Source organism: Pogona vitticeps, chromosome 2 (assembly GCF_051106095.1).
Source record: "Pogona vitticeps strain Pit_001003342236 chromosome 2, PviZW2.1, whole genome shotgun sequence".
In the NCBI taxonomy this organism is placed as follows: Eukaryota; Metazoa; Chordata; class Lepidosauria; order Squamata; family Agamidae; genus Pogona; species Pogona vitticeps.
Genome location: NC_135784.1, coordinates 65,745,695 through 65,764,907, shown reverse-complemented (window position 1 = coordinate 65,764,907; position 19,213 = coordinate 65,745,695). Strand labels below are relative to the sequence as shown.

General features: G+C 40.3%; 1 protein-coding gene and 1 pseudogene across 1 annotated transcript in view; one reads left to right on the top strand and one right to left on the bottom strand.

Annotated features, from left to right (window-relative positions):
• The window catches only part of ARHGEF3 (Rho guanine nucleotide exchange factor 3), a 160,890-nt gene that overhangs the window by 118,304 nt on the left and 23,373 nt on the right, over nucleotides 1-19,213 (bottom strand). Inside the window, exon 2 of the mRNA XM_020799904.3 lies at nucleotides 10,047-10,119. Coding sequence (XP_020655563.2) covers nucleotides 10,047-10,119 — 73 coding nt within the window. The remainder of the gene's footprint in view (nucleotides 1-10,046; nucleotides 10,120-19,213) is intronic.
• Nucleotides 16,888-17,042, top strand: LOC140705064 (U1 spliceosomal RNA; annotated as a pseudogene).

The following is a 19,213-nucleotide window of genomic DNA, read 5'->3' as shown; positions in this document are numbered from 1 at the left end:
GGGGGGCGGTAGGGGGGCGCTGGAGCAAGCCAAACCAGTTAAGATGGCTGCAGCCTTTTTACAGTGTGCATGAATATATATTTTCCTCCAATCTTAATTTAGTTTCAGAGTTTTTGTCTTGAAATTTTTAGTTCCTGCATTGTGGTTTGTTTTTATGCCCTTTTTATATTTCTTTTTGCGTCTTAAAATTCGCTTGCAACTAAATCATTAAATGTTTTGGGGGCATTTCATTTTCTTAGAATTGAATTTTGTTTTCAGGGGTCATTGGATTTAAGTGTCATAAATAAATAAATAAATAAATAAATAAATAAATAAATAAATAAATAAATAAATAAATAAATAAATAAATAAGAAAGAAAGAAAGAAAGATATCATCACCGCGGGGAGGGGGGCGGTGATAACTTCCTCAATGGCTCAAGGGGGCGTTTCTTTCAAAAAGGTTAAAAATCACTGCTTTAGACTACATAAACTAGTGTGAAACACAGGTCTTTCCAAGTAGAATAAATCAGTGACTCAAAATTTGTTATTCAGCTTAAAATATAAAACACAAATATAACAGTACAAGGTACATTTTATCTAATATATGAATTAAGAATTGAACTGGAGAGAGACACACCATATAAACCTCCCTAAATTTGTGAAGGACGTGTGGAATATACATGTTCTCAAACTATCTTGTTTCCCTCTTGTTTTTACCACAGGCAAGAACTTCTGCCTGTAAATAAAGCAGTCCACTTGCAGCACTTCAACTAAGGATGGAGAAGATTCTGGATAACAGTTTGATTTCCAAAGAGTGGTCCAAACATTTTTTTTATTTCTTTCTTCTTCCCGTGAGGCCTAGGGTGAATTCCAACCTTGAGCAACTTGAACACATCTCAGTGCCCACTGGATTCCCATTTGAATGCCCACTATCTACTTTCACCTTCCATTTCAAGATTGTTACTAGGTGAAGGCTCCATGACTCCAACAGAAACCACCTTTCCCTATTTGCTTTAGTCATCATTTTGTCTGAGAATAACTTTTGGAGAACTTGAAAACTTTCAAAGTGTTTTGTGATTTTTCAATTGGCCTCATAAAGGGTGTATTCTAGTACGGATTTTGATTCCGCCCCCCCCCCCCCCTTTTGGCCAACATAGCTAGCTATGTTCGCTTTTTGAAAATAAAATAAAATGATAGAACAAATTGTGGTTTTGTAATAAATAACATACACCTGCAAGATCAAAAGCTACAACTGGGCATGTTAGAATATGCATAGCCCTTGCAGAAATTACAGAACTCCTGCCAACATTCATCTGTCTATGAAAATAAATCTGAAAAGCTTTTTAAAAAGCCACTGACCCCAAGCTACTCCATGAACTAAACTGTTTACATAAAGCTCCTACTAGATAGATTTTGGAATACTTATTCTTACACCACAGAATGGTCTGAACATCCAATGTCCCCAAAAAGTTAAGCAAGGAGCAGTGTGGGAAAGCCTAAAACAAATTGTCCACTTCTCCATTTAGTGGAACCACGAGAGGTCAAGTTCATCTGTTGTTCACAAAGAACTGGCAACAGGATGCTACAGCAACACCCTGTCCCAGACTATAATTAACAATGGGAAATCTGTAAAGTAACAGCATGGCATTTTGTTTCAGAGGGCAGATAACAACAGTATTTATCTCTTGTATCACATGCTGCTTATAAATTCTAATATCTTTTGTATGCAGAATAACTAGTAACTGACAGGTTTATAGCAGATACTAAATAGTTTTTAACTTTTAACAAACCAAACCTACAATGAAAGAGTGCTTACTGGGTGCTTTAAAATTTATAAACTTAACATTTTTAAAGCACCTAGTAAGTCTTAATGGAATATTTTAGGGATATGCTAAAAAGACACTGCTTAACTTTTTCATTTATCTTTATCTCAGAAGAGTTCACTGATCACTACACATAGAAGCAGTATCTTTAAAACATCAGAGTATAAAACATTACATCTCTCTAATTATATAGACCTATATATATATATATATATACAGTACAGAACATTCCTAATGTTACACTAACAATGGCTTCTCACAGTGGATGGGAGGAGCAGTATTTACCATGCAAACCCATGGCCCCAGGACTGTATTCTATGGGCCACATTATCTATCTATCTATCTATCTATCTATCTATCTATCTATCTATCTATCTATCTATCTATCTATCTATCTATCTATCTATCTATCTATCTATCTATCTATCTATCTACCCAAAGGTCTCTGGGCGGCTTACAACAATTAAAATTAAATTACAATACAATAAAATACAATAAATAATACATTGACTGTTCCCCTTCAAGGATGAAGCAATACATCCATCAGAAGAGGAAAAGTTCCCAAGACAGGAAATGTCTTGCAGACCAAGGGGATGAATTCTCTTTCAAAGATGCCATTGCAGATCACATTGCAGTGTATGAAAGGATAGAAACAAAACTACCAGCATATTTTCACTTAAAGATCTTACTGAGTTATTGATGAGTAGTCATGATTGTTTACTTTACAAGCCACTGTTTGCACTTGTCAGTACATTTTAAAGCCACTCTCTCCCATAACAGTACTTATTCATTTCTTTAAAACACCAACTTTTAGATAGCCAGTCACTAAGAAAATACCTGCTTGAAGAGAAAGGTATTTGCCTGTTTGTGGAAGAAGAGCAAAGACAGGGCCAGCCTGGCATCCTGTGGGAGGGAGTTCCAAAGTCTGGGAGTTGCATCAGAGAAGGCCCTCTCCCATGACTCCACCAAACACATCTGGGAGGGTTTTCAGACCAAGAAAAATACCTCACCTGATTATCTTCAAACCCAGAGAGATTCGTAGAGGGAATTACAGTATTTGAGATAACCTGGACCAAAGCCATTTAGTGTGTTATAGATTAAAAACCAGCACTTTGAATTATGCCCAGAAAAAGATTAGCAGCCAGTAGAGTGACTGCAATCTGAAGAGACATCTTCTTGTGCTCACTAGTTAAAAACACTGGCACAATTAGCATCATCTATCAGGTGAACAAACCAAATTAGAACCCCTGACGTGTGCTAGACCAGAGACTTCTATGTTTCTGTGCTCTTTCTCCTCACCACCATAAGCCAAAGAGAAATTCCACATTTCAAGCAGGAGGGGGCAGGGGGAGGTGCAATCACAAAGCAACTGGCAACCTGTGGTCTTAAGAGCAGGGGTGTAAACATTTCAACCAAACTAGAAAGCTGCTCAAATCAACAGCCTCAAGAAGACTTAGATCACCTCTTTCTGGACTTTTGTCTACAGCTTTTTTGTACCACCCGCGGGGGAACTGTGCTAAGCCTGAAGAAGCAGAATTTTATTCACTAAAGCTTGTGATTTATTTAATTTTTAGTGGTCCAATAAAAGGTATCATCCATTCCTACATTTGTGTAATCTTGGGGACCACATGGCCTTCTCTTTGTTCTAAAGTACAAGGATATTGTAAAGTACAATATCCTTGTACTTTACAAAATATTCTCACAACAGTATTTCCTAAACAGGCAGACTTAACAATGTTATACTAAAATGCCCATCATTTCCACTCAGTCATGTTGTTCATGATGATAGGCGATGACTGGGGAAGGTTGCAATCATCAGTACTGTTACTGCAATTACATCAGCTGGCTCTAGTATAACAGGGTGAAAAACCAGCTCAGGATGGTTCAGTACATACTGTGGTGACTAGGGATGCATCTAAAGACACACATTCAAATAAACAATACAACCTGCACAGATGGACACGAAAAGTTTTGTTTCAAGATAGTCCTGGCCTAGGGATTAAAAATAACTTAATCAAAGAAAGCTGGTAAAGCCAACTGTGCTGGTGCTTATACTGTGGTTATTGTAATTACCAATGGTTAGCAGTACTCCTGCGACACCTATATGAGCTGTATATTCAGGCTATTTAATAAACAGAATCCTCACAGAACTGCCAAAACTGATTTTGCTTAAATATTTGACAGTATTATCTGCCTAGAATCAGTTTAACTAATAACTAAAACACTCTGGGAAGGGAAATCGGGCCGGCTGTCTCTGAGGATAGTGGCAGCAGTGGCAGGACCAGATAGGGAGGTAATGGCAGCACGGGAAGAGGCCTGGTGGCCATCCCCTTTTGCCAAAGAAAATGAAGAGGGGGAAAAAGTTCAGTGCTTCATTTGATGTCAGCAAAACAAGATCCCTGAACCAGTTTCCAAACTGAGCCGCAAACCAGCCTGATTCATAGTTTTTTCTGGTTTATGGTTCAGTTCATGCCCATCTCAACTGGCAACTGTTGGCAGAAAGTTAATTTCTGACTCTGTAGCTCAAGTCTCAATATATCACATCCAAGAATATGACTTACATTACTACTGTATATTGCAGTATACAGTAATTGTTTTCTCTCAATCCGCCTGTGGTCAGAAACATTTGACACCAAAAGGAATGATCCAGTACACTGAAATTTACCAAACAGCCAGTCTCTAGTAAATAGTAGCAAATAAAAACACATTTTTCACTGCAACTTCACATAGTACAGTGATAGATTAGGCATCCTTCAGTCTCGAGAGACTATGTTAACACGCTCTGTATCGAGGACTTGGAACAGCGTCTAGTGTGGCTGAGAAGGCCAATTCGAGAGTGACAATCCCTTCCACACTGAAGACAAATACAATCTATCCTCTGTCCAGCTCCCTGATTTTGCTGGTTTCGGGACTGCCTCTTTGCCTTGGCCTGCTGGACAAGGGTCTCTTCAAATAGGGAGTAGCCGTGATGCACCACCTGCCTCCAGGCTAAACGCTCAGATGTCAAGGTTTCCCATCTGTTGAGGTCCATTCCTAAGGCCTTCAGATCCTACTTGCAGATATCCTTGTATCGCAGCTGTGGTCTCCCTCTGGGGCAATTTCCCTGCACTAATTCTCCATATATGAGATATTTTGGAATACAATCATCAGCCATTCTCACGACTTGCCTAAGCCAACGTAGACGTCGTTGTTTCAGTAATGTATGCATGCTAAAAATTTCAGCTCGATCGAGGACTACTCTATTTGGAACTTTATACTGCCAAGTGATACCAAAACTGCAACAGAGGCAACGCATATGAAATGTGTTCAGCTTCCTCTCCTGCCGTGCACAAAGGGTCCAGGATTGACTGCAGTACAGGAGTGTGCTCAGGACACAGGCTCTATAGACCTGGATCTTGATATATGCCGTCAGCTTCTTACTGAGCCATACTCTCTTTGTGAGTCTTGAGAGCATGGTAGCTGCTTTGCCAATGCATTTATCCAGCTTGACATCTAGGGAGAGTGTGTCAGAGGTCATTGAGCCAAGGTACACAAATCATGAACAACCTCCAATTCTTGCATGGAGATGGTATTAGAGGGTGGTGAGTCCATGCCCTGGCCCATGACTTATCTTTTCTTCAAGCTGATTGTTAGTACAAAGTCTTCGCAGGCCTTGCTAAAATGATTCATGTGTTGTTGGAGGTCTTCAGCAGAGTGTTTCACTCCACTTTGGATGTCAAAGGGATCTGATGTTTAGACATCAAAAACTACAGTGCCCTTCATTTCCTCATGAAAGGACCTGATGATGTTAAGGAGTCGAGGTGGACATCCCTGTTAACCAAATCAAAAGCCTTTGTGAGATCTATGAAGGCCACAAAGAGTGGCTGTTGTTCCCTACATTTCTCCTGCAACTGTCTGAGGGAGAATACCATGTTAGTGGTGGATCTATTAGCTCAAAATCCACACTGTGATTCTGGACAGACTCTGTCTGCAAGCACCTGGAGTCTCTTCAGCACAATATGGGCAAGAAGCTTCCCTACAACACTGAGAAGAGAGATGCCACGGTAGTTATTGCAGTCGCTCCTGTCTCCATTGTTCTTGTACAATGTGATGATGTTTGCATCCTTCATGTCCTGGGGTACTCCACCTTCCCTCCAGCAGAGACAAAAGACTTCATACAGCTCGCTGGTGATGATCTCTACAGCTCTTCAACAGGAATGTTATCCTTTCCAGGTGCCTTGCCAGAGGCAAGGGAATCCAAGGCTGCTTTTATTTCTGCTAAAGTTGGTTTGCTGTCCAACTCTTCCAAGACAGGCAGGCACTCAATGTTATTTAATGCTTCTTCGGTTACTGCATTCTATCTAGAATATAGCTCAGAGTACTGCTGCACCCATCGTTCCATCTGCTATGCTCGGTCCTGGATGATCACACTTGTAGCAGACTTCAAGGGAGGAGATTTCTTTGTATTGGACCTAAAGCCTCCTTGATACTGTCATACATTCCTTTGATGTTACCTGTGTCTGCTGCTATCTGTATCTGAGAACAGAGCTGAAGCCAATAATTGTTGGAACAGCCTGTTGGACTTGGCTATGAGCAGCTTGAAGAGCTTGCAAGTTGTATTCACTACGACAGGCTTTGTATGCTGCTAGAGCTCTCCTCTTATCCTCGATGGCTGGCATCAACTCCTCCGAGTGGGCTTCAAACCAGTCGGCCATCTTTTTGGTCTTCTTGCCAAATGTGGAGAAGGCGGTGTTAAACATAGCATTCTTGAAATGTTCTCATCATTCGGGTGTATTTGCATCATCCTCAAGCGTTTCAGCAAATTCCTCCACTTTTCATTGATCGCGAGTCTTGCTGATGTCAATACATGTCTTCCTTCTTTTTTCGTGTGATACAATCTCTTTGTTCGCAGCTTTACCCTACTACACACCAGGGAGTGATCAGTATCGCAATCAACACTCTGGTAGCTGGATACATCTACCAATATTGGCCACAATCCATTGAAAGCTGATGCTTTGGCCAAAATTAACAATCCCTATTCCCCCCTTTCCCCCAGCATTTCACCCTAAAATTGTACTTAAAGGGGTACCAACTCCACTAGAGCTCTTTTTTTGTCTGAGCAGAAGAATGCATGGAGAAAGACAGGGAACAAAGTCCTGACTACTGTTGTTGGATCCAGACTGGATATAAAAGTTTACCAACAGATCTTGGATATCTAGTGGATAGAAAGAAAATTCTAAAATATGTTTGGAATAATTCAAATGCCAAAAATATGACTTTGTAGAAAAACATATTCTAAGACCTTCAGATCTTCAAACTGCAGCACACAGAATTAAGCAGCAAACTTCAGAAACTAGCTGAAAAGAAGGAAAAACAACAAAAAAACAGTTTAATATAGTTAATGAACATTAACGGGGTAACCCCTATGAAATACTGATATTTCTAAGGGAGCAACCATGTCAGTCTGTAGCAGCAAAATGAATAAAGAGTCTTGGAGCACTTTAATGACTGTTGTTATTATATGCCATCATGTAGCGTCTACCCTGTTTCCCCCAAAATAAGAAAGGGTCTTAATTTTTGCTCCAAAAGTCATATTAGGGCTTATTTTCAGGGGATGTCTTATTTTTTCATGTACAGCAATCTATATTGATTCAAATACTGTACAGTCCTGTCATCTTCTTCAGGTTGCTGCACAAGGCTGGGATTTCACTCAACTGGGGCTTATTTTTGGGGTAGGGCTTATATTACGAGCATCCTGAAAAATCATACTACGACTTATTTTCAGGTTATGTCTTATTTTCGAGGAAACAGGGTAATTCATTATGACCCTATAAATGACTAATCTCCAAAATGTCCTGGCCTCACTTTAAAGACTAGCAGGTTTTATTTAGCACAGACTTTCGTGGACTGCAGCCTACTTCAGAAAACATCTGAAGAATTATGTGGCAGTACACAAAAACTTGTGCAAATTAAATTAAAACTTGTTTGCCTTCAAGCTTCCACAAGACTCTTCCTTGATTTTGCTTGAACATCCCACAGAAAGGTCCAAGGTTACACACAATTAGTATTTTCTGTCAATTAGTTTACCATTTGCTTGCAGTAACTGTGTTATTCAGAGTTGCAGTCTTTCTACACACACATTAATAAATTGTTATTGTCTAGTTGCTAAGTCGTGTCCAGTTCTTCGTGACCCTATGGACCAGAGCACGCCACGCTTCCCTGTCTTCCACTGCCTCCCGGAGTTTGGTCAAAGTAATGTTGGCAGCTTCAGTGACACTGTCCATCCATCTCGTCCTCTGTCGTCCTCTTCTCCTCTTGCCTTTACACTTTCCAAGCTTCAGGGTCTTTTCCAGGGAGTCTTCTCTTCTCATGAGATGGCCAAAGTATTGGAGCCTCAGCTTCAAGATCTGTCCTTCCAGTGAGCATTCAGGGTTGACTTCCTTCAAAACAGATAGGTTTGATTTCCTTGAAGTCCAGGGGACTCTCAAGATTCTCCTCCAGTACCACAATTCAAAAGCATCAATTCTTTGGCAGTCAGTTTTCTTTATGGTCCAGCTCTCACTTTCATATATCGCTACTGGAAAAACCATAGCTTTGACTATGCAGACCTTTGTCAGCAAAGTGATGGCTCTGCTTTTTAAGATGCTGTCTAGGTTTCTCATTGCTTTCCTCCCAAGAAGCAGGTATATTTTAATTTTGCAGCTGCTGTCTCCATCTGCAGTGATCATAGAGCCCAAAAAAGTAAAATCTGTCACTGCCTCCGTATCTTACCCTTCTATTTGTCAGGAGGTAATGGGACCAGTTGCCATGATCTTAGTTTTTTTTATGTTGAGCTTCAGACCGTTTTTTGCGCTCTCCTCTTTCACCCTCATTAAGAGGTTCTTTAATTCCTCCTCACTTTCTGCCATCAGAGTGGGATCATCTGCATATCCGAGGTTGATATTTCTTCCAGCAATCTTTATTCTGGCTTGGGATTCCACCAGTCTTGTCTTTTGCATGATGTATTCTGCATATAAGTTAAACAAGCAGGGAGACAAAATACAGCCTTGTCGTACTCCTTTCTCAATTTTGAACCAATCACTTGTTCCATATCCAGTTCTAACTGTTGCTTTCTGTCCCACATATAGATTTCTCAGGAGATAGATAAGGTGGTCAGGCACTCCCATTTCTTTAAGAACTTGCCATAGTTTGTTGTGGTCCACACAGTCAAAGACTTTTGCCTTTGTTACTAAATAGCCCAGTTCAAATTTAGCTGAAATCAGATCTCTAGGTACTTTCAACTGAGTACCTGTTCAACTGAATTATCATTACTGAGTACCTGTTCAACTGAATTATCATTACTCTTCCAGATAAAAATTGCTCATAATTAGGTAAATATACAAAATATTAAGATATATAATATTAAAGCATTCACTAACAATCTTCATATAAGGCATACCCATTGGAACATATATATTTTTCTGCAGAATGTGCTCAGATGTTCTTCTCTTGGGGTGTGCCTTTTTCTTTCTGGATTCCAACTCCCATAATTTCCCAGGCAGCATTCCAGGAGCTCCAACCCATAGACACACACATGCAGATACCAATGTTTCACTCACCTGGAACAGGACTTATATTAGAGGCTTCGGAGGCCTGTGTTTCCTGTTGTCAGAGTGCAACAAATGAAACTCTCCTGGTGCTTCCTGGAAGGCTTAAGTCTTCCTACCCATTATAATCTATAGAGGTGTAGTCCCAAAGAACTACGCACTCCATGAAAACACAAGTATCCAATGGGGTAGTTTCCTCTTTATACATTAACAACAAGAACAACAGTCCTCAGAAGCCTCTGAGATAGGCCCTGTTCCTACCCTATGTAGGTATTTATAGATATGTGTTTGTAGGCTGGAAAATTCTGAGATTCCAAAAATATGGCACACCCCTATTTTTCACCATCCATAGAGTGGATACACATACATGCCTTAGTCTAGGTGAAAATAATAAATTTTCTTATTTTCTGATAAACTGATGATTTAAAAAAAAATCACCCAACACAAAATTACATCTTATGAAGCATCACACAGGGCCTGCTACAATATCATGACTCCCTGAGAAAGGTGCAAGTCAAGCAGCTCTTCTTTAGATTGCATGTTTAGAGTCTTTACAAGTTTTAGTTTGCAAAATTACTTTACCTTAATTTGCTATAAATTTACTTCTGGCGGATGGAAATAATAGTTCAAAACAGTAAACTCTGAAATAAATCAACCACCTAAAACAAAAATACCTTACCCCTCTGAAATTCCAGGCTTTTGCAGAAGGAAACAAGGAAAAGTTGTTCTGCTGTGGTGGTAGTTGTTTCGGCCTGTAAGGTAGGGAGGAAAAAAGAAAATGTTTGTTTCTTACATTTCCAAACTCCTTTATCAACATGGACTGAAGAAACATTAGCATGTTTTCTCACCCTCACATAACGCATTTATTACAACCCAGGTGATAATAAACCGATTTCAAATCACTCTCTAACAGTAGCCACTGAAGGCAGAAAGAGACAACATGGCTACTTCAAAGTTAGATGATGATGAAACATTATACCTAGGAATACACTTTTCCACAATATTTTTATAAATCACCTTGTAAATTAATCCTATCACCTGAAAACCAATCACAGAATAAAAGCAATAACTACACTTGCAGTTTGCAGACCTGCCCAAACATCTGTAAAACAAAACAAAATCTTACATATATACATACTGTACATACCATTCATTCAGTGAAAAACCACTGCTCTGGACAGCTTACAACAGAACAGCATTTTTTCATTGAATGGGCGTTATAAATGCTAAACAAATAAATGAATTGTACTTTCATGATTCTGATACAAAGAAAAAAAAAGCAAGCATTAGTTTTTCATATAGCAGGTATATTAGATAATTTTGGCCCAATAATTGGCAACATCAAGTCTTCCACAGTTGAGAGGCACAGAATAAACAAACATAAGTGTGAACTTCCTTGTTCTTCTCCACAAGGACTAAGTCAGTGCAAAAACCTCAAGTTGTTAAGCCACCCTTGGTTCTGCCGACTCCAATCCATAGCCTATTATTAAGTGACTTTGAAGTTACCCAGTTGTGTGTGTGTGACCAGAGCGGGACTTTCCTGGGGTTCTATGCATTTTAATATTTTTGCCATATTATAGTAATCCTGCTGTTTCTTTAGGATTCTCAGATGCCTTGCAAAAACTTTTCCTTAATTTTAATCTGGGAGAGGTGGGTTGGTTGCTGATAAGCAAATGCATATTTGATTAAGATGGTTAAGTGTTTCACTTTTAACTGCTAGTAGCACAGTTTTATAGGGCCAAAGCTGAGGTTCTTAATGTTTGTGGTTGTGCGTGTCCCAACTGGTTTCTGAGAGCTTTAGAAATATTTTATTCTTTGAGCAGACCTTTTGCTTTTTGTTTTAGCAGTGTTTCTTACAGGACATGATCCAAAATAACACCTAGGTATCTAGGGCAAAACAGTGATCTGGGTGGATGCCCTTCTAAGGAACCTGAAGTTTCTACTTCTAATTATGAAACTGGCCTCTTCTCCGTCACTGTCCTGAAGGGTGATTTCAGACCAAGGGTTTCTAACTATATACTGTATATAAAAAAGTTTTGTTCACCTATTTCATCTCTTTTTCCTTCAAGTCTGCCCCCCCCCCCCGGTAAACAAAACAAGGGAAATTGTGATGGGTAAACATGGGAATGCCTACAAATGGAAGATAATTCCCATATGGACACAACATAGAATTCCATTTTTAGATAAGGCAAAAGCCATGTTTTGAGACACTCAAAGACATTAACAGTGCAGTCCTACACAAGACTAATCAAAAGAAAGTATTAGTTGAATTCACGCTCAGGAAAGTTAGCATAAGCCTGCAATCTAAGACTACAGTGAATTTCCAGTTCATTTTACCAATATCATCCTAAGGCCCATCAGAATAATAAAAATAGTACAGTATTATGTAATGAGCACCATATACTGTATTCCATGTACATATCAAAAACTACAATTGCTTCTTGTTAAAAAGAACACAATAAATGCAGTGGACTCCTGCAGCCTATAGATTCCAAAACAAAATAAATCCTACAAATGTAGCTTTTGCAAACCTAGCTTGGAAAGCAAAGATCCATCTGTCCCTCTCACTATGGAAGATGGTTCATATTTATGCTTGCAGATAGGGCTGACATACTTGCCAAACATATTCCTATAAATGCTGTCATTTCACCAGTCATTCATGTCTGACCATATCACATATGAATAAATAATTCGGGAAGCTTTAAGTTTCCACTGGTTCAGACTACATTCCAATATGCTTATTCAGAAAAAAAAACCCACATGATGTAGCCAGGGTGTTCTCTCTGCTACTTAAGACAACTACATCTCTTGTCAGTTTCAAATATTGCTCACTTACAACTGACCTTTTAAGAAACCTTCAGTCAATACTGCATTTGACATAGTAGCTCAACTCTTCCAAAGTTTTATTAGTGCACTCCTCCCAACCCATGTTTTTATTTTGTTTTACACTGAAGGTAAATGTCATGAGCCCAGAGAAAGGCTACAAGACAAAGTGCTCATATGCAGGGAAAGATGGTAGCCCCTCTTACGAAAAGCTCTTCCTACGGGGGAGACCAGCAAGCCAAGTCCTGCAGCTGAGCTCTCCTACCAGCTGTCCAAATGCCTGCAGCTGAACCCAGGGTGGGGCTCTTGCAGCTCAACTATTTGTGGTTTTTCTGGTTTGTGATTACAGATGGGGGCATTCGTATTCATAGATGAATACAAATATCCGCTCACAGGTGGAAATAACAAGGGTCTGGCTCCACGGGGCCGGACCATCCACTCACCATTCGGCTGCTGCCACGGGCGCAGCAACACTTTCCTATCACGCTGTGCTCCGCAACGAATTACACATTCTGTGACCTGACAGAGAGGCTTGTCATCCCACTTCCAGCTAGGAGTGGCTAATCCATTGTGGAGCACAGCGTGATAGGAAGGCACTGCTGCACCCGCAGCAAAGGCCAAACGGTGAGTGGACCCTCATTATTTCCACCTGCAGGGGGACATTCGTATTTGTCTACAAATACGAATACCCCCATTTCTACTCTTGATCAATCTTACATCTACTTTTGCTGCTGACTTCTTGATGTGTACTACTACAGAATATCTAACTATACTTCTGGGCTCTCCCTATTTGGCTCTTGATGTAGTCTGAGTTACTGTCTGGAACTCTGACTCTCCTACATTTGATTTACTTCACATTCTGGTAAGCCTTTGTTTGCTGGCCCTGATATGTACTACCCCTTCCTGATAACAGGACAGGTAGCTATCTTCTGTTTCTGCTATGCTGACATCCTACTGCTACACTCTTGCTTCTACATTTTGTCTGCATGGAACAAGTCTTCACTGACTAAAATTTCTGTCCATAGCAGCAATGACTATCAGATATCCAAGTAACATTGATAAGACTGTTTAATTTTTAATTTTCAAACATACATTACTGCATACTGTACTTTGAGCCTGCCATTTTTGGTTTTACCTACTTTTCTCTTAGTTTTTCACTCTAGGTTTGAACATTGTAATGTAAGGCAAACTTTCAGTCAAAAAATACCACAAGAATATGCCATATACATTTAATTCTCATTTCCTCATAAAACAGGCACTTTGGATTTTTATTCCATTATATCTGCAGGGTCATTTTATTAACCTAACATAAAACACAAGAGAATAAGAATGTTTTGAAGTGACTGGTTATCACAGCTAGATTCCTGAAGGAATAACTCTTGCATCACTGTTGTCATAGCAATTTCTACAGCAAGACTACTGAATACACTAGAGTAACACCGCAGAAAATTCCCAAGAAACATTACTAAGATTATCAAGTGAAAATAGAACACACTAAATCTTCAACACATCTATACTGCACACAATAAAATAAAATAGAAACACAAATGATGAATAAATAAATTTTGGAGGTCAATCACATGTTCAGTTATTTTGAATATTGAGTACCATAATATTTTAGACTGAACTATCTGCCCTATATCAAGCATGAAGCATTTACAGCATTATTTATTTATTTATTTATTTATTTATTTATTTATTTATTTATTTATTTTATTTTATTTTATTTTATTTTATTTTATTTTATTTTATTTTATTTTATTTAAAATATATTTATTCTGCCTTTCTCCTTGAAAGGGACCCAAGGAGGCTTACATACCGTATTTGCCGGCATACAAGACGACTTTTTGGGCCCCAAAGAAATGCCTCCAAGTGGGAGCGTTGTCTTGTATGCCGGGTGCACTTCATTTGGGCCAGGAAGGAGCCGCCGCCGCCGTCCTTGAGTGAATGACGTGGGGCCGCAGTGGCCGGGGAGGAAGGCAGGCAGGCAGTCGGTCTGAATGGAGGGAGGGAAGCACAGCCTGCCATGCCTGAGCGGCCAGAGCCCACCACAGGACTGCCCGCTGCCCCGCACCGCTGAGCCAGCAGCATGCTCGCTCACCCACCACCCGCCTGTTTCCCTTTTCCTCCTCTTCCTCCTCCTCCTGCCGCCGCTTTGCTCTGCCTCCTCCTCAGCCTCTTTATTTCCTGCCTCCTCCTCAGCCTCTTCCCTTCTTCCTCGCCCTCTCGCTGCCATGCCTGAGCGGCCAGAGCCCGCCGCCGGGCTGCCTGCTGCCCCGCGCCACTGAGCCAGCCGCGCACTCGCTCGCCCGCCAGCCACCCGCCCATTTCCCCTCTTCCTCCTCCTTCTGTTGGGGGGTCGTCTTATACGGCCGGTCGCCTTGTACGCCGGCAAATACGGTAATTTAAAAGACAGTGTTTAAAGCTAACAACTGTGAGTATAAAAATATTTTAAATGATCAAACAAATCCTATGCTAAAAAGCATAAGTAACACCAAAATCCCTTCACAGATTGCTGCCTTGTTGTGGCGAAGGGGCTGCACAATATTGTGCCCATACTGACAGCAGAAAAAAGCATGTCAAACTTTACATAGGAAACAGTAGCTTGAATGTTGACAACACCAATGGAAGCAGTCAAGATGGTCTACAGGGTGGTCTTGTGCTCACTACCACCATGTAAAACAAACAAACAAACAAACAAAAACATAACCACCCTGACAATTCCTTTGTGTTTGTGTGAAAACTGGATAACTGATGAAATAATCTGTCCACTTCTGGAATTCTTCCTTGCTAGGTGTCTTTTTGTGAATTGTAGTGAGCACAAGAGGGTATCCATCCTGACTGCTGAACTGAGTATACTCCTGCATTAAAGCCATAGTACTGATACTTCCCTGCATAATGTCAATAGAAAACAATGGCCTCTTCCCTATTAGCTACAGGAAGAACCAAAACATGGGCACTCTTAATGTACACAAGATTTGCCATTCTCTATAATTAACAGCAGTTACAGGGTGAAAAAACAGAAAACTATGTTAGTAGAAAACTAAATTATCAGGAAGGTCTCATTCATACACTCAATACTGTAATACAGTCCAATTCATGATTACCACCCCCATCCATAGTTGCTTTGGGGTAAGAAAAAGAAGTCAAGTACCGTATTTTTTGCTCCATAAGACGTACCTGACCTTAAGATGCACCTAATTTTTAGAGGAGGAACACAGGGAAAATATATTCTGAACCAAATAGTGTAATAAAATATTTAATAAACTATAACAGAATAACATTTGAACCATGTAAAGTGAACAACAGTCAACAGTGGCATTAATAGAGACCATTATCAGCCAGTGATAAGACCTATACCACTCTACCTATATTTTACATCTCCTTTCATCCACCTCCTCCCCATGCTTATAGAAATGTCTCAATGACAGATGAGATTGTTGTGCAACTCTGCCCAGCTACAGCTCAAGCCTATATTAAGTTAGAAATGGTTTGTCTGATTTGGCACTGCATTGAGAGGTCCCTTTTAGTTGTGTGGAGGATAAATAGTGGAATAAACTATTTAACAGCTGGTTTTCCTTATTTACTTTAGGTTATGCAAAAGAACAGCAACACAAAGCTTAACTTGATCCCATTCACCAGCAGTAGCACATGCTCAGCATAAGACCAAATCTCCATTTTCTGACATAACTGAACGTTTATAGCATGCAAGACACAACAGGTTAGGCCACACAAAGCCATGAACAATGTTCTTGACGAGCCAAAAAAAACCCTGAATACAAACTATAGTAGCTGAAATCAGGAGGCAGGTACTGTAATCCAGTTAGACGTCACAAGGCACAGTTAGTTTCCTTGCTGCAACACCCTTTGGAAATTCATTCTCTATTAGATGCCCAGAACTAGTTGAAAAGTTTGCAAGTTGAATCCAAATTCCCCATAGAAATGCACTGAAAATTAATTAATGCATTTTTATGGGGAGGGAAAGGTCAGAAACTTTAAAAAACTTAGACTGAGCCTTGCTCTCCACAGTGCCTTGGTAGACCCCAGAACAGCCAAAAAAGAGCCCTAAACAGCTAAAAGCCAGCAGGCAGCCGGCAGCCATTTTGTGCTCTTCTCCGCTCCTGCTCCTTTCCCCTCCCCTCTCCCCACCTAACAGCTGATCGGTGCTGGTCTGAACACTTCCTAGGCAGCTTTTAAAGCATGTATGCACGTTTCTACACAAGCAGGTTTCAACTCAAATGGAGCACTTTTTCACACAAGCACTAACCCCAAACAAATAGCTTTTAAACTAAATTTTACATTTTAAAACGGCAATACCAGGTAGTCCCAGGTCTCTCTCCCAGCTCTCTAACTGCTTGTACTAGCAAGGAAGCAGATAAGCAGCCTCTTGTTTGAATTTCCCTGCTTTCCCTGCCTTCCCTGCATATTAGGTATGCTAATATCTGTGCACTGGAGGCTTTCCCTGCCTTCCCTGCATATTAGGTATGCTAATATCTGTGCACTGGAGGATTGTGGGAGGAACAACCAGCCCCTGATATGGGTCCTGTGGGGCACCCCAAAACACTGAGTAGCTCTCTTGGCCTATTTCGGGACTGGGGCTCTGCAGCTCTGTTCTGATCAGGAGGTGCAGCTGGGGGGTCACCATGCCTTTGGGGGACATGGCACAGAAAGGGGCAGGAGTTTCAGAGGCCATTACAACTCATACCTGGCAGGGGATATACCATGATCATCAAAGTGGTTTTCCCAGGGTGAGGCTCATCTATTGCACTTTGGATGTGCTGACCCCTGTGATTTCCCCAAGTGTGGGAAAATCCACTGCCTAAGTGGGGGACTGTGTTTGTGGTTTCCCCTAGTTTTTTGTCCTTGTTTGTTTTCACTGCCTGCTGCCATAGGCCTGTTGGCCTTGCTGGTTTTCCAGGTAGGCTCCAGGAAGCAGATCCTAGAAAGCCAGCAGTGCAGAATGGTCAGATCCAAACAGCAAGAAGTTTCTGGTGCCAGTTCAGAGGCCTCCCAGCATGGCAGTGGGGGGCTTCTGAGGTGGTGGTTGAACCCCTTTTTTACTGTATTTGTTCCATAAGATGCATATACTTTCTCCCCCACTATTTGGGGGGGGGAGTGCAACTTATGGAGCAAAAAATATGGTATATATCCTATTTAATATCTAGTTTGACCCAATCATTAGGTCAATACATTGCATGAATAGTGTATACTGATATCTGCACTCCAGTACAAAATTCCATGTGAGATACTACCCCTATGCCAACTGAAGCCTCAACTCACCCAAAACAATTACAGTATTTCAGGTATGAAATATCGTAAAATCAATTGTTCTGAACACAGGTGACACAATCAACTCATAAGAGATTGAAGACACTATAATTTCTTACATTTCTATGGTGTAACACAGAATTTTCTCTTAATAATTCATGCAAGTGTAAATATACAAAACCATAAGTAAGCAGAAAAGTTAAAGGTTTTTACATTTTTCATAACTTCATTTTTGCAGTCTGATTCTGGCTGGGGGGCACCATTCTATTCGTAGGACAATTGTTTCATAGAGACTTTTTAAAAACTCCTCAGTCAGAAAACATATTGTACTCAATCTTGAAAGAAAAATGTTTTACTTCTATGTTTGCTAAAATATGACTCATTATATGTAAGGAAAGTTAAAAAGAAATATGATTTTGGCTGTTGATGATGGAGAAAAGAAGAACCTCACACAATTTACACAGTTCAGTTTTGCATTATTTCACATAATAGCTACTACTATCAATAACTAGCAGAGTGACAGGAACAAAAGCTGGCATGCATATTTTCAAGTCGTTCTGGTTCTGCTTATCTTGGAAACACAGAGTGTCCTGGAATTTCTTTGTTTCATTGTAAACGTGCACATGTAGTAAACTTTCTGGAATGTTTCCACCAGCAAAATTCTAAGTTGTGCACATTCTCTACAGTGTAATTTTGTTACCTCGTTTGACCTAATTGAAATAGACCTTTCATAAACAACTGCAATATAGTTTGCCGAGTCTATAATCCCATACAGCAGAATTACGTTTGACTGAAATCCAAAAGTTTAAATTCCATGCAGAATGATCACATAACATACAATAACACTTACTGCTCAGTATCACTGTTTGGGGGGAGGGGGAGAAATTGCCAGAATTGTATTGGTGTTTAAGCTGCTGCAAGGCTTCCTGGGAACGGTAATCTTGTTGCCCTTTATAGGAGGGCACCTCCTGATGAAACACAGCAGCAGCTTCTGCCAGGAAATAAGGCCTAGAAAATGTCTCAGGCTTCCTTCACGAGAGTAAAATGAATTTATATTCAGGTGGCTGGAACTGTTTGTGGACTGGAATTCCCTGAATTTTGCCTGGAGAATTCTTGAAGAATTCTGGCACTGGAAGAAAAAAAAAAAGGCACATCCATATACCATCTCCAACATCTTGCAGATTAGCTTGTGTCATTTGGTGATTGGTCATTACAAGGTATATGTGGATTTAAATGAAGCCTATCTTAGTTACATGTCATTTTACTGTAACTCTGCGTGGGACTATCTTTTGAAAGTGTGAGGAATCTCCAATGCTGCAGGCCATATTGTTGCCTACAGACAGTTACAGTGAGAGTAGGAGTCCTTTGCTTCACTATTTTCACTGGCCATTCTGGCCACCATTCAAAGTGTTGGTTATCACCTAGCTAGCTCTAAATGTCTTTGGCCAAGACATATGATGGAGCGTAACTCCTCATGATCCTTCCCAGTTTTTAAAATCTTTAACAGTGGCCTCTCCTTCTTTCCCGTCACCCTAATAGGTGATAATAACACAAGGGAGGACCTCCTCAGTGGCTCATCCCGGATTTCAGAACTCTCTGAGGAGAGAGGCAAGGTTGGCTCCTTTCCTGTACTCTTTTGCCAGTACGGATTTTTTTTTTTTTTAGGCAGACATTTGGCCACAGGTTTAGTGATAAGGAAGGGCCATGGATGTTGTACTTCCTTCCCTTGTTGATGCTTTTAAAAATAATTTTAAA